Source organism: Bufo gargarizans, chromosome 1 (assembly GCF_014858855.1).
Source record: "Bufo gargarizans isolate SCDJY-AF-19 chromosome 1, ASM1485885v1, whole genome shotgun sequence".
NCBI classification, from domain to species: Eukaryota; Metazoa; Chordata; class Amphibia; order Anura; family Bufonidae; genus Bufo; species Bufo gargarizans.
In genome coordinates this window covers 357317509-357332823 of record NC_058080.1, presented here as the reverse complement: position 1 = coordinate 357332823, position 15315 = coordinate 357317509, and the positions used below count along the sequence as shown (strand labels likewise).

The 15315-nt window shown below is 39.8% G+C and overlaps 1 protein-coding gene across 1 annotated transcript in view; it reads right to left on the bottom strand.

Annotated features, from left to right (window-relative positions):
• Window positions 1-4232: 4232 nt before the first annotated feature.
• Window positions 4233-15315, bottom strand: part of LOC122927216 (growth/differentiation factor 8-like) — a 90298-nt gene continuing 79215 nt past the window's right edge. Inside the window, exons 4-5 of the mRNA XM_044278868.1 lie at window positions 8541-8899; window positions 4233-5461 (exon numbers count right to left, since the gene is read on the bottom strand). Of these exons, the coding sequence (XP_044134803.1) occupies window positions 4659-5461; window positions 8541-8899 (1162 nt within the window). The 3' untranslated portion in view covers window positions 4233-4658. The remainder of the gene's footprint in view (window positions 5462-8540; window positions 8900-15315) is intronic.

Genomic DNA, 15315 nt, shown 5'->3' with positions numbered 1-15315 from the left:
CAATGAAGGATGAGATCTGGGGCAAAACTGTATAAAATCCGTTAGACGTTGCGGATTTTGGTACAGATACACACAGAAATCTGTACGTAAATTCATGATGACTTTCTGCACATTAACCTGCACCCATGTGCAGGTACCCGAAGGGTGGTGTCACACAGCTATTTCTGGCAGTTTTTGATGAAGCTTTTTGAGCCAAAGTCATGCTGGGTTGGAAGGAATTGAGACATATTAAAGAGGGATTTATGTTTCTCATTCTTGCCATATCCATTTCTTGCTTTGGGTAAAAAAATTGCATCAAAAACTGTGTGACACCAAACATAGGGTTTCATATATAGCTTTTTTTTTCTTTTTTTTTTTTTTTTTTAAAGAATTGCAGGTTTTGATGCAGTTTTGAGCTAATGCCAGAATTGGATGGAACAGAAAGGAAAAGTATTTCCTGCATATTATCTCTTCATTTTGAATCTACTGTTCTTCTGGCTTTGGCTCAAAAGACTGCATAAACTGCCACAAAACTTTTGTTTCCCCAAGAAACACGATGTGAGAAATTTCCCTAAGTAGGTAAAAAGCAGCCTCCAGACATAAGGTTAATAGTACCTATGGTCAGTTTAAAAATGTCAGTAGTCATACATGATAAGATTGGCCATCAGCAAAGTGCAATAAGCTAGAAGGACATAAATGTAACATTGTCTCTCAGGACAGTTAGAAGATACAGTATGTAGAAGCCATCAGCTGGTGGAGTTCCTGCTAGCATAAAACACCTTAAAGGGGTTCTGTCATGAGAAATAACATTATGTAGCTGACTGACATACAGACGTGGACAAAATTGTTGGTACCCTTTGGTCAATGAAAGAAAAAGTCACAATGGTCACAGAAATAACTTTAATCTGACAAAAGTAATAATAAATTAAAATTCTATAAATGTTAACCAATGAAAGTCAGACATTGTTTTTCAACCATGCTTCAACAGAATTATGTAAAAAAATAAACTCATGAAACAGGCATGGACAAAAATGATGGTACCCCTAGAAAACACAGAACATAATGTGACCAAAGGGACATGTTAATTCAAGGTGTGTCCACTAATTAGCATCACAGGTGTCTACAACCTTGTAATCAGCCATTGGGCCTATATATATGGCTCCAGGTAATCACTGTGTTGTTTGGTGATATGGTGTGTACCACACTCGACATGGACCAGAGGAAGCAAAGGAAAGAGCTGTCTCAAGAGATCAGAAAGAAAATTATAGACAAGCATGTTAAAGGTAAAGGCTATAAGACCATCTCCAAGCAACTAGATGTTCCTGTGAGTACAGTTGCACATATTATTCATAAGTTTAAGATCCATGGGACTGTAGCCAACCTCCCTGGACGTGGCCGCAGGAGGAAAATTGATGACAAATCTAAGAGACGGATAATCCGAATGGTAACAAAAGAGCCTAGAAAGACTTCTAAAGAGATTCAAGGTGAACTTCATGCTCAAGGAACATCAGTGTCAGATCGCACCATCCGTCGTTGTTTGAGCCAAAGTGGACTACATGGGAGACGACCAAGGAGGACACCATTGTTGAAAACGAATCATAAAAAAGCAAGACTGGAATATGCCAAACTACATGTTGACAAGCCACAAAGCTTCTGGGAGAATGTCCTGTGGACAGATGAGACAAAAATCGAAGTTTTTGCCAAGGCACATCAGCTGTATGTTCACAGACGAAAAAATGAAGCATATCAAGAAAAGAACACTGTCCCTACTGTGAAACATGGAGGAGGCTCTGTTATGTTCTGGGGCTGCTTTGCTGCGTCTGGCACAGGGTGTCTTGAATCTGTGCAGGGTACAATGAAATCTCAAGACTATCAAGGAATTCTAGAGAGAAATGTACTAGCCAGTGTCAGAAAGCTTGGTCTCAGTCGCAGGTCATGGGTCTTGCAACAGGACAATGACCCAAAACACACCGCTAAAAACACCCAAGAATGGCTAAGAGGAAAAAATTGGACTATTCTAAAGTGGCCTTCTATGAGCCCTGACCTCAATCCTATTGAGCATCTTTGGAAGGAGCTGAAACATGCAGTCTGGAAAAGGCACCCTTCAAACCGGACACAACTGGAGCAGTTTGCTCATGAGGAGTGGGCCAAAATACCTGCTGAGAGGTGCAGATGTCTCATTGACAGTTACAGGAAGCGTTTGATTGCAGTGATTGCCTCAAAAGGTTGCGCAACAAAATATTAAGTTAGGGGTACCATCATTTTTGTCCATGCCTGTTTCATGAGTTTATTTTTTTACATAATTCTGTTGAAGCATGGTTGAAAAACAATGTCTGACTTTCATTGGTTAACATTTATAGAATTTTAATTTATTATTACTTTTGTCAGATTAAAGTTATTTCTGTGACCATTGTGACTTTTTCTTTCATTGACCAAAGGGTACCAACAATTTTGTCCACGTCTGTAATTTCTGTCATCTTTGGTGCCAAAATAGCCTCCATTATATCCAAGGAATGCAGGTACCAACATGCATGCCGAGCCCACTCCACACCTCTCCTGGTGCCAAATGGCCACCAAAGAATGCAATGAGAGTCCACACTGCGCCTGCGCTGAAGGAAGGAAGCCGGCAGCAGGAGCGCATCCTTCACTCACTGTGCCTGTGATGAATACTAAAAGGGACAGCGCAGGCGTGGGACACTGAGGAGAACTCGCAAGTCAATCAACTGGACCTGGGCGTGCCAAAGGGTGCGTAGACCAAGCCTCTAGGTGCTGAAGCAACGCCCTAATAGCACCTAGAGGCTCATTAGCATATTTCTAAAGTCTTTATTTTAAGAGAACGGCGGCAGGCAGTTAACAAACACACTGTTATGTACTGCTGACATTAGTACATTGCTAATGTCAGTCAGCTACATAACGTTATTTCTCATGACAGAAACCCTTTAAATTAGCTATAAAGATATATCCAGCCTCTATTAACTGTCTGGATCCGGCAGGCTGTGGATGCAGGTTCCTTTACTTATTTATTGTATTTTGCATTTCTACCTCTTCCTACTGTAAATTCCCCAGGAAGAATGACATGTGGAGATAATAAGAAGCTCAAGGTTGTCTGCTCAGCAAAGCTGCATAAAAGAACATGCATCAGGAAGGATCAATCAGACCAACTGTTGGGTGAAATTATAACTAAATCAGCAGGGCACAGGGCAAACCAGTAAATAGAACAGAACAAAATGGTGGGATTTTATAAAAACACAATAGGTTCAGTTCCTGCACTTGTTGCATAGCTGCAGTAGTTTTCCTCATGTTTATCTTGTAAAGCACACACTGACTTATTATTTAAGTGATCCCTAGGAAATACATATTTCTTCTCATTTTGCAACAAGCCTCCAATCACAGAATTTTCAGTTACACCCACGAATGCAAGAGGCTCTATTTTTAACAAAAAAAGAAAAAGTATAACAGAATTTGTGTACAGAAGGTTTGCGAAAATGGAAAAAAAAATGCACTTCATTAAATTTGTTTATAGCCATTATTTTGTTAGGCAATTATTAATATAATTTTTGATACCTGATCTAGAAATCTATTTTACATGAATGGTCAAATGGATTTTCTTTAAAGGCCACATGTAACTATGCAGGCCATTCTGATTTCCTATTTAAAATCAGTGCATTAGTTTTAATTTGTCTAATAAAATGTGGGAATAAAAATTATACATGCAATAGTGCAATAAAGTCTTAGTAGTGCAAAGAAAAAGAGTTGGGAAGGGAAATAAAATATTACCCTGGGGGAAGGGAGAACCACCAATGTTTAGATTGGAGTATTTCTAAAGGTTTCAATGAAAATATTTTAACAATATCCATTCTTGGAACTTTTTAGGCCAAGGGAATGCAAACCACAGAGGCACATCAGGCCAGCGGCAATGAGACATCTGGAACGAAAGGTGTGGGGAATTAACCCAAATATCATGTAATTGAGTTTGGTCAAACAAGCACCAAAAACTCCTGTCCCAGGTGGTTACTGGTATAGTAGTGCTAACCAGCACCAGGAATCATTTTATGGCGCCTCCTCACCTGTATATACACCCCTGTTAGTAAGGACATACTTATTTGGTTATGATTACCTCTCTAGTGTTACCAGTGTAAACAACAAATATAATATAGTATGCAATTGTTTGTTTCATATTAATATATCTGAAATATAAAAATTGCATATTTTTTTAAATTCAAGTCTTAGATTAAGATATTGATGAGCTTTTGTAAAACATGTCTGATATTCTATATTCATCCTGCATGTATTTCATGATAATGACATGTCAGGTTAATTAATTAATTGTAAAAACAGCAAGGATAACTAATAATTATCATTTTTGCACATAACATCTGTGAATTGCCCTTCTAGGGTATTGCCGCTGCAGAATTTAAATATAATACCCATTTTAATTCTGAGTGATAGACCCATGGTCAATATGAGCCAGAAAGATTACATGCTCAGATCCCATGTGTCGACTGCATATAGTAGCACAGGTTTTTGGCCTTCAGCATTCCTCTGCTATCGGTGGATTAAAAAGATATGTAAACATGAGGTGTTTAATTAGATGCATCGGATGCAATTTCCAAAGATACAATCTCTATGGCATGGGATAATTTGCACCGTCAGAATAAAAGCCTTGACTAATTTCCTCTTTAGGCACAGTGGCACTTTCTAACAATCATATCCTCAAAGACTGTAAAAACCAATTTGCGCTCAGCATTGTAATGCATGAGTACCATAGGATCATAGCTGCCAGGAACACAACAAGGGGCTGGAGTATCTCCATTAATGTGATGCATTCTGTATTTTATTTGAGCATGCATGCTTGCTGGCTTGTAGTTGTGTGGACAAGATCCATCGCAAAACCGCATTTCATAGGTGGATGGATGTACAATCCAATCACTCCAGCCAATCTGTTCAAAAGACACCAACAAGGACTTACGACAGCACTTTTTCTCACTCTTTTTGCAGTCCTCATCTGCAGCAAGAGATCTTCCTTTTCTTGTTCTGAAGTGTGTTTTTTCCTGAGTCTCCACTTCTAATACCAGTGCATCATTTGCTTCTATTTGTTTGCTGCCACCACTCAAAAAAGGGGTGTTCGGCATGATTACTAGCTCCAGTCGGAGGCATTTCTCTGAACTTGCCAACCACTGTTGTACAGCAGAGTTAACATTTAATGTCAATGTGTCTTTGTCTACTGGTTTAGAATCAAGCAATTTATGCTCTTGCCCTCCATAGGCATACCTTGATTCTACAACTTTATAAATGTTCACCATAGCCTTCGAAGTTGAGTTATCTGCTGCAGGTCGCAATCCAGCCAAGATGTGTTTACATAGCTTGAGCTCAGCTCTCATGACGTTTAGCCTGTGATGGAATTTCTGAGTCCTAGAGAAGACCAGGTTGTAACGATGACTGCTGCTTTTCTGCAGATCACATTTCTTTGAGCTACGCTCTACTGCAACGAAGAATATAGCAGAAGTTGTTATAGAATGCATACAACATAACTAAAAAACAGTTTTCAGTTTTAGACTAGGTAATATATGGATATGGCCTAAAAGTCAATACGAGTCTATATCAAGAATGGTTATTAATCTTTCCAACACATAAAACATGAAATTGTATTCCTTGTCAACTTAAATTAAGTTGTTGACCTTTTGCCTGATTTTTCAGAGTTTGGTAGGTAGGGTCTAAATGAGTGGGGAACTGTCAATTTGTCTAGCCTACCTCGCCGCTAGTAAGGGTAAAAACCATGGGTCTCTAAGCTTATACGAGTAGCAGAGTGGTAATTTTCTGCATTACCTAATTGCTGGTTGCACATACTACCCACATCACCAGCACTTCTATTCCCTGTAATCTGCAGAAGGGGGCTGCTAGTTCTCCTCAATGCTACAATATGGTGCTCGTGAGCCTAAGAGCCTAAGATGGAGAGTGCTTTCAGAAAAGAAAACATCTGATAGACATGGTCACACTGGCCCACCAGAATACCCCAAAATCTTCCAGTGGGCTGAGGCTCTGATACAATAATGGACCCTTAAAACTGGTAGATGCTAATGCTAACCTTGGAACCAATAACCAGATCTCAAGTTGATACACCATATATGCAATCTGTGCAATTGTACAGGGCCCCAGTACAAAAAGGTGCCAACTACCATGTTATCAAGGAAACAACAATGCTTCTTAATGTCTATTTGTTTATTTATCTTGCTTGGAGGCCATTTGCTACCTATCTCTGCCTCTGAACCAGTTATTAAATATTTTTAATGATAAGTCCAGCAAGTGCAAAAACGAAAATCACTTAAACGTAGACTTGTATATAAAGTGCGGGCCCTCAGAATTATTTTCTGTTGTGGGCCCAGGGAACTTCAGTACAAAGCTGCTGATGGGGTTTCTTTAAACCTGCAATCTTTCCTAGCACTGTAAGACCTATTTCACACTTAAAGTGGTTGTTCAAGAAGGAAGGGGGTCGGTTGGAAAACCCGCCTACTTGGCAGGACCTATAAAGGGAAGCTTGTTTACCTGCTTCTTGACACTGGCTCCCCACTTTTGCCTAGCCTGCGAAGCTCCACTGGGCTCCCTTGCTGTAAACATCCAGTTTGACACTGCCTGCAGGCAATCACTGGCCACAGCAATGGCTATTTCTCTTTACGTCATGAAAAATGGTCACATGATGCAAGAGGATTTGGTCACCACCATGGCCAGTAATTGGCTGCAGGCAGCGTCAAACCGGATGTTTACAGAGAGGGGGCAGGGGACCATCACAGGAGAAGGAGTGGGGAGCCAGCATGGAGAAGCAGTCAAGTAAGATTCCCCTTACAGGTCCGGCCAAGTGGGGAATGGGGGTTGCCAAACCCCCCCTCCTCATTCCCTTTAATGCCCAATAATAGTCTACAATGACCTTTGTGATGGTAAGTTGTCAGCCATGTGCTTTGTACAATCAGGCAGAAGCTATTCAGAAACATGTGCTAAAATTCCCCACTAGCACTGGAAGGTCAAGGCAGAAGACTTCTAGTAAATAACATGTTAACTATTTTTATTCTAAAAGTTCTAAAAAATGCAATTTATGTCTGTAGTGCCAAGTATCAAGCACTATGAATACAAGTATTCTATAGGTGCAGAGGAGAATGGGAGTGGAGTAGTGGGACAGACACATATCAACACATATCTCTGCAAATGCATCAGTGACCTTCAGATAATTTCTTTATCTGTATTGTCGTTTACTCATGACTATGTGAAAGTACATGCTAATAATAATCTAAATGAATTGCAACAGCACTATAAGCCTCTGTCCTTCACATATGTATTATCATATAGGGAGACTATAAAAGCGGCACTTACACTGTGTTGACTGAGCAATAGCTTTTCAGAGATGTAGCTTTCATTTGCCCAGCAAGGACAGAACTACATTTGTTCTGCAAGGACATTCAATTTTTGCTTGCTAAAAGATTTTTCACAATTCCTTGCAGGCATAGACACAAGGCCTTCAGTGCATGTTGATACACTAGGGATATTAAACAGGCAAAAATGTCAGTTTTAATAATTTGCTGATTATCAGAGCCTTTGATATGTTGGATTTTTAGAGTGATTTTGGGTGCAGTTGGTAACAAAGAATGGACTGGCACCATTAAGCTTGAGCCCACTTTTGTGACTTCAATAGATTTACAGGCAAAGCTTGATCTGAACATTGCATGCGATTTCCATGAGATGTATGGAGATACCAACCACTAATGACAAGTTGTTCACTATACGACTATCTATAATCACTACTGTCGGGCCAGTGATACCTTATATATACTAAATGTAATTACAGTGAAACCTCTTTGGGATAACTACCCACTGAAAAGTCTTCTTCTAGGAGGGTGGTCCTTTAAAAGAAGATGACCAGTAGTCACACTATAGAAAGAAACTGAAATTCTGTCACAGGAACTCTGGTGTGGATAAGGGTGCTGTGTTCTTAAAGAGAGTTTACTACGTTATATCTGCTATAATGTACAGATGTAGTAGAGTTAACACACACGCTTTATGAGACGTGTTATCTAAACTAAATGCGTTAAGCAAACACCTTCAATTGCTTTTCAATGGCTTTTGTCTCAAGATAGCGCGATGAGTTCAGTCATTTGAGTTAAGAGTTTGTGTGTTAACCCTGCTCCATCTGTATGTGCATAAATATACAGAGTCATCTATCTATTTGTATGTGAATCATAGTTTTAAAAGTGACATTGTCCTTGCACCGTATTCCTCAGAATGTCACCTGACATACCATGATCATGAAGATGCCCCTGGAGTGTGAGGTGACCATGACCTGATAGGTATAGCCTGTCATACATATGTGACTCTTTGGGCTCACCATCATGCCATGTGCCTTTTTAAATGACAAAAAACATCAGAATTACTGGTGCTGTGTCCCAGAAAAGGACATCATTTATTAATTCCATTATGAGCTCCAATGTTTCTGGCGTACAGCTGCCATTTTATTTAAACATATACAATGATATCTATTATATTATTATACAAAATGCATAATATTGCTAACTTACGTTTTGGTGTTAGTATATGCACTCTCCGTTCTGAAGTCTCATCTTTGGTTAGGTTTCCTCTGAGCTCCATTAACTTCTCCTGGTATAACAAATGCATTTTGCTCAGTTCCTCTCTGTCCAGTTTCTCCCCAATGACAGGAGGTTTGTGTAAGCCCAGACGATCCAAAATGCTCTTCTTTACTGCTTCGAGCTGAATCATTCTTTCCTGCTCATACAAAGGCTTGAGCTGGACCCCAGTGATGGATAGGAGAGTGAAGCAGAGAGTGGCACACCTGACCTTCCACAGAGATCTCTGCATTGTGTGCATATAGCACAGTTTCACAGTGCGAGGCTGGTTTAGCACACAGCTTGTGAGCTGCCTGAATGAATGAAATTCCCCAGTCTCTCTCCTTTATAGCTTTGTGAACTGCACGCCCCCACAGTTACACGTTCACTTGGCAGCTTTATAGAAGTAAACACTGCAAATTCCATAGGTGCATTTGCCAATGTAGTCACCATGGATGCCTTAATGCTTTAGGAACTGAATCAACTGAATTACACCATTAGGGTACGGCCACACAGTCAGGTTTCTGCAGGAGCTTTTGGAAGCCCAAATCAGGAGTGTATCATAAAACGAGTTCTGTTTTTTTAATTCACTCCTGGTTTTGGCTTCCATAACGCCATGCAGAAAGTTGACCGTGTGGCCGTACCTTTACGCTGGGTTCAGACCTGAGCGTTCTGAAAGGAGCGCTCTGTATGCGCGATTGTACCGGCATTTGCAATCGCGCATACAGAGACAAGCGAACGCCCATTGTCGCGCGTTCCCGAAAATCTATGTATGGGAACGCGCAGCAAGACGCCCCAAAGAAGCTCATGTACTTCTTGGGGCGTCGGGCGTTTTACAGCGCGATCGTACGCGCTGTAAAACGTCCAGGTGGGAACCATGCCGATAGGGAAGCATTGGTTTCTCCTTGTTGAGCGTTTTACAGCGCGTAGGAACGCGCTGTAAAATGCTCAGGTGTGAACCCAGCCTTAGACATAATCACAGCAGAGACATATTGCGGAGCATTTCCAAATGCCAGTCTTAACCCCCTGTGCACTGGAGTTAGACACACCTAAATTATTAGGAGGTATAAATTAGGAGCATCTCAGGCCCTCCATGCGCCACAAACTCAAATCTACGCCAGCTAGGAACTGCAATTTATGCAATTGTCTGGCATAAATTACTGTATAATTTAGGCCACAGGAAGCCATGTCAGCTACATGTCAGTAAAATTGACTTTTTGGTGCTACAATTCCAGGGTAGAGGGCTTGACATGATAAATTCCCTTCATTAACTTTCCATACTGAATATTAGTACCTTAGGAAAAGACAAGGTATTACCACCTAACAATACAATCACATCCACCAATATACTTACTATCAATAAGTCCTCAGGTGTAATGCCTAGCCACAGAGTAACTTCCCCAGACCAGGGCGATATTTTTAAGAATGTGACCCTAATCTATGCAGTCCTATACTGGATAAAGTTGGGAGGGAGGTAGACTGTAGCAAGGAATTTTAGGACAAACCTAGTCCTGACAGGGTAAACAAGAAATAATTCCTCTGCTGTGACCCCCAATAATCCTAGATCCATACACCTGGGTTACTGCCACATGACCAAAAGAGGTGGTAGAACCCAACTGGTTATATTATCTATCACAAGTTTGGGAAGTGCTGCCATGTACCCTTTTTGTTATAGTTATTCAAGTTTTTATGTCCACGTGACTTATAGAGGGATTACTACTTTAGAAGATAACTTTTGTACTCTTAGGATTTCATTAAAGGTTATGTTTTATGTGTATTTACCTGAGGAGCTAATGACATTAGGAATTTGAGACACATTTGTTTCTGATGGTTGAGGTGTATAGCTCCCCTTGGGGTTTTCTTTGTATACACACATAGAAGATTTTGGAATAAAGTTATGTGTTACTTTATTGTTACTGATGTTGTGTAATTTAAAAACTGATAACATGCATGACGTGTAACAAGGCAGGGGTGTGACTAGAGGGGCAGGCAGGACTGAGTGCCAGGGTATGCACCATTTGGATACACAGATATCTTCTTTTTATTATTTTTATAAATTACCTGTAGACAGTATAAAACTAACTAATATATAATTACTAAATTACTGTATAATTGTGACAAGGAGAACATGACTATTTTTTCATGACAGTCACTGGTAGTAAGTAGTATTCTGTGCCAAGCAGGCTGCAAAAGCAAATACAATCAAACTGCATTACAGCAGATACACTTTTAATCCAAGTCTGATATTGGTCCATATGAATAACTTGCCAGGTCACATCTACAGTTTTAGTCACAAAAGGGGCAAGAAAGGGACTGAGTGGGGTTTAAACTAGGAAGCTAAAGTGATAGAAGGTTGGGAAAATGATGCTTGTTATTACCAAAACTCTCTTAACTCATCATATTAATATATGTAAATCTATTAAGAACAATATAAAGAACTTTACAAAGTACTTGTTTCTTCACTTAATATATGTTATGTCTTAACGCCCGTTTAAAAAGTTGAACATTGACCTATTGCATAGCTATCTTACATGTACTGGCTTTAGAGGTTCAGATTCATTTTCTCTCCCAAAGGAGCATTGCCTGGCCTACACCTAGTAGGCTCTCTCCATTAGGAGAAGTAGTACCTTCTAAATACTGACAAAGCCCTCTCACTCAGTTAAGCCAGTTCAATTTGTTCTTCACTGATGAGGGGCGATCACCATGTAACAGATATCTGCAGATAAGGTACTGGTTTAGCTACAATCCAAGTTATGTCTGAAGGCTTGGCACTGACTTATTGGATAGCTATCTTACATTTGGTGACATTAGAGGCTCAGCTATCCTTTCTTCTTGGAAATCGAGCTCATTCATAGGAGCATTACCTAGCCTATAAGACTCTTCTTCATAAGGTAGAGTAAGATATAGTCCCCCCTGAATGTTCACTTAATATAGACAGAGGTTATTCACTGTCAGTGTGAGTGGATTGGAGCTACAGTCTGCCCAATATGTGAAATATCAAGTTACTGCACTTTTCTATATAAAATCAATATTTATGAGAAAAGTAAAGCACGTTTGTGCACAAGCTTGCACTTACCATACAGGTAGATACATGGCTAGCAAACAGGGGAGGGGACCGGCCCAAAATTACCTTCATTCTTACAAGGGATGAAAAGTGAGGTCAGCATTGTATAGGCACTCATGAGATAATTGTTTAATGGTTGTATAAACCAGCAGTAATGAAGCCCCCGTGTTTTGTTAGGAGACCATTTTTCTTGAATTGCGTATATATAGATTCGTTTAAAGTGGTATGTGACTTTCCTTCTAGGATACACTAGTTCTTCTCTGCTCACATAGATTTATCACATTAGTGTAAAGTGGAACTGGCTTAGTTGCCCATAGCAACCAATCAGATTCCATCTTTCATTTTGGACAGCTCCTTTTGAAAATGAAAGGAGGAATCTGATTGGTTGCTATAGGCAAGTAAGCCAGTACTAGTTTACACCAGTTTGATAAGTGACCCCCACAGTGTCTTAGCACTTACCTGTCTGTAAGTGAAAATGCATCTCATACTCATGCTAAACTACAGTTTATGACAGTTTATGTTACAGCACACGTGACCAACAAAACCCAAGGACTCTGTAAATACTATTTATGCTTTGTTATGCAGCTATGGATACTAGGGCTTTTAGAAGAAAAATGCCTGTGCAGGCTTTTAACATGCCTTGCATCCCATGACCGATATATAGAGATCTATAAAAAAGTTACATTAACTGTGTATCAAAATTGTCCATGTCATCCATTGCAGATTGCAGCAAATTTTCATAGCAGCAGCATATGGAGAAATAATAGATTTTAATAGTGGGCTAAAGCTTTGATCTAACGGAGGCTACATTCACACAACAGTTTTCATTGGCCATTTTGCATCAGTGTGTACATCCATTTCCTATCCATTTGTAATGCCTGTTTTGGATCCATTTTTAACGGTTACACTAAGAAGAGCTTTCTATATAGTAGGGGGGACCAAGAAGGATCTTGTATATACTGTGGACAATAAAAGGGGCATTACATTATTGGGGAGCATTATTTATACTAGGGGCACTATGGAGGCCATTTACTGTCTAGGGGCACAATTGGGGGGGGGGGGGCATTATGTGTGCTGTCAGCACTACAGGGGTTGGGATTTAATTAATTGGATCTAGTTTTAAAAAAAAACTATAAAACTGATCTGTTTTTAGTGGCTTTTTTAAAACGGCTATTAAAAACAGATAGATGGCCAGGAAATGGATGCACACACTTATGCAAAATGAATAATGCCATTAGATAATGTGCTATTGATAACTTTCAGCAGGTTTAGGCCACCTGCCCATGAATTTCCATGTGAATTTCTTTGCATTTCCGCACCAAACCTGTGTCAAAATCCAAATGTGTTATTTGCAGATTTTGTTGCGGATTTCATTTGATTTTGCCAAATTGACAAGGGTGAAATCCTCACAAACAATTGACATGCTGCAGATTTCAAAATCCACATGGTAGGTCAGTTTCTTCATGGAAGAGGAAAGCAAAGTGTACATGAGATTTTTCTGGTACTGTATTACGCTACATTTTTCCACATGAGGATTGGTGTGGAAAAAAACACACATAATCTGCAATGTGTGCGGGGAGCCTTATGTGACTGGTATACGATATGCGATTTCTAATATGATATAAGTTAAACTTATCTTTTTATTTTCTAAAACGGCAGTTAAATACAGGAATACGTGGTGATGCTATTATTTAGCTTTCAGAAAAGATAGTTCCTACCACAGTGCCCCCTAGTGGCACTCAAGACTAGAGCAGATTTTTCTATTCCCCATATAATATAACCCCTGTATAAATCCCTTGTAAGACCACATCTTGAATATGAGATCCTATTTTGGGCTGTAATTTGTTAAAAAGGACATAGGTAAGCTGGTTGGGTTTGAAGGCGGGTAATTTAGGCATGTTCAGAAAAAATACATTTTAGAGGTGATCTTCTTTACATGTACAATACTATTTTATTTATCTTGCTTATATAGTGCTGACATACTACAGATGTTGTAATCACTCACTGTCCCCCGTGGGGCTCACAGTCTACAGTAGATTCCCTCTCAGTTTGGTGTTAGGGTGGTGTTAGGGTGGAAACCAGAGTAACCAGAGGAAACCAACTCAAAGAGAGGGGAACATACAAACATTATGCAGCTGTTCAACCAGGGACCCAAGTGCTAAACCACTGACCCCCTGTTCTGCCTATAAATGAATATGTATAAATATATGGTATGTGTTGTCAATACAGAGAACTGGCACAAGATTTATGCATTCTGAGCACTTTACAAAGAACATGGGGACATTCTTTACATGTGGATATAATGAGATTTAGAAATCAGTATGTAAAATGATCCTTTACAGCTTGAAAAGTCAAAATATGGAATAACCTACCCCAAGAGGGAATCATGGCAGAACTGTGTCAGCATTTAAAAAAGGACTAGATGTAAGACTAGATATAATGTGCAATAGCAATTGGCATTCAGGGTTATAATTAATCTAACAATTATAACTTGAACTTGATGGGCCTGTGTCTTTTTTAACCTATGTAATTACAGTATGCAGACAGGAATACTAAGACATAGGGTTGTGCGAACCCAAACTGTAAAGTTCGGGTTCGTATCGAACTTTATGATTTTTTTGACCCCGGACCCGAACCAGAACATTTTTCAGTAAAAGTTCGGGTCGAGTTCGGTGTTCGGCGATCTAATGGCGCTTTTTGAAAGGCTGCAGGGCAGCCAGTCAACAAGCCTTTAACTCGTGTGCCCTTAGAAGCTATCACAGCCATGCCTACTAATGGCATGGCTGTGATTGGCCAGTGCAGCATGTGACCCAGCCTCTATATAAGCTGGAGTTACGTAGTGCAGCACGTCACTCTGCTGTTACTAGTGTAGGGATAGGATGCTGCTGCTGTGAGGGAGAGAATAGGAGAGAATCTGTGATCAGAACTTGTTGTTAACTCAGCGATCTACAGTGATTATTTTTTTAAGGGTGCAATGCAACATTTTTCTACCCTTCTCTGAGCCCAGTGACACAGAAAAATATTTTTTTTCCGTCTGTTAGTTAGGTGGAAGTCGGCGGACATTTTGTGCAAGTTCAGTGCACCAGTACTGCACATGTGTCAGGGACAATAATTTTATCCTGTTCTTTTAGTTCAATGGGCAACATATACCCATTTTTTAAGTGCACCTGCACTGCATATGTGCCAGGGGAAGGGAAAATAATATATGTAATCCGAGTTCAGCAACCCAAGGGGTGACATATAAAAAAAAAAATCTGTAAAGTAACCCTGTGCTGCATATGTGAGTGTGATCAATTCAGTAAATCCATCTGTTAGATTCTAGGGGGACAAATGATTATTATTTTTTTTTGATAAAAAGTGCGCTGCATTTGTGATCGTGAAAACAAATCTGTTAAATCCATCTGTTTAATTGTGGGTGAAAAAAATCATATTTTTTTTAATACAACTTGGACATTGTGGGTGAAAAAAACACTCATTTTTTGCCATAAAGTACCTTTGTGGCCTGCACTGCATATCTGACAGCCAGGCAAATAAATACACTAAATGCATCTGTAGGATTGTGGGGTGACATTTCCATGGTTATCAGACCAGTCATTCACAAGTGGCTCTGAGGGTCGGTTCCTGCACCAACATAGGCCAGGTACACAATTGTCCAGCCAGGGCACA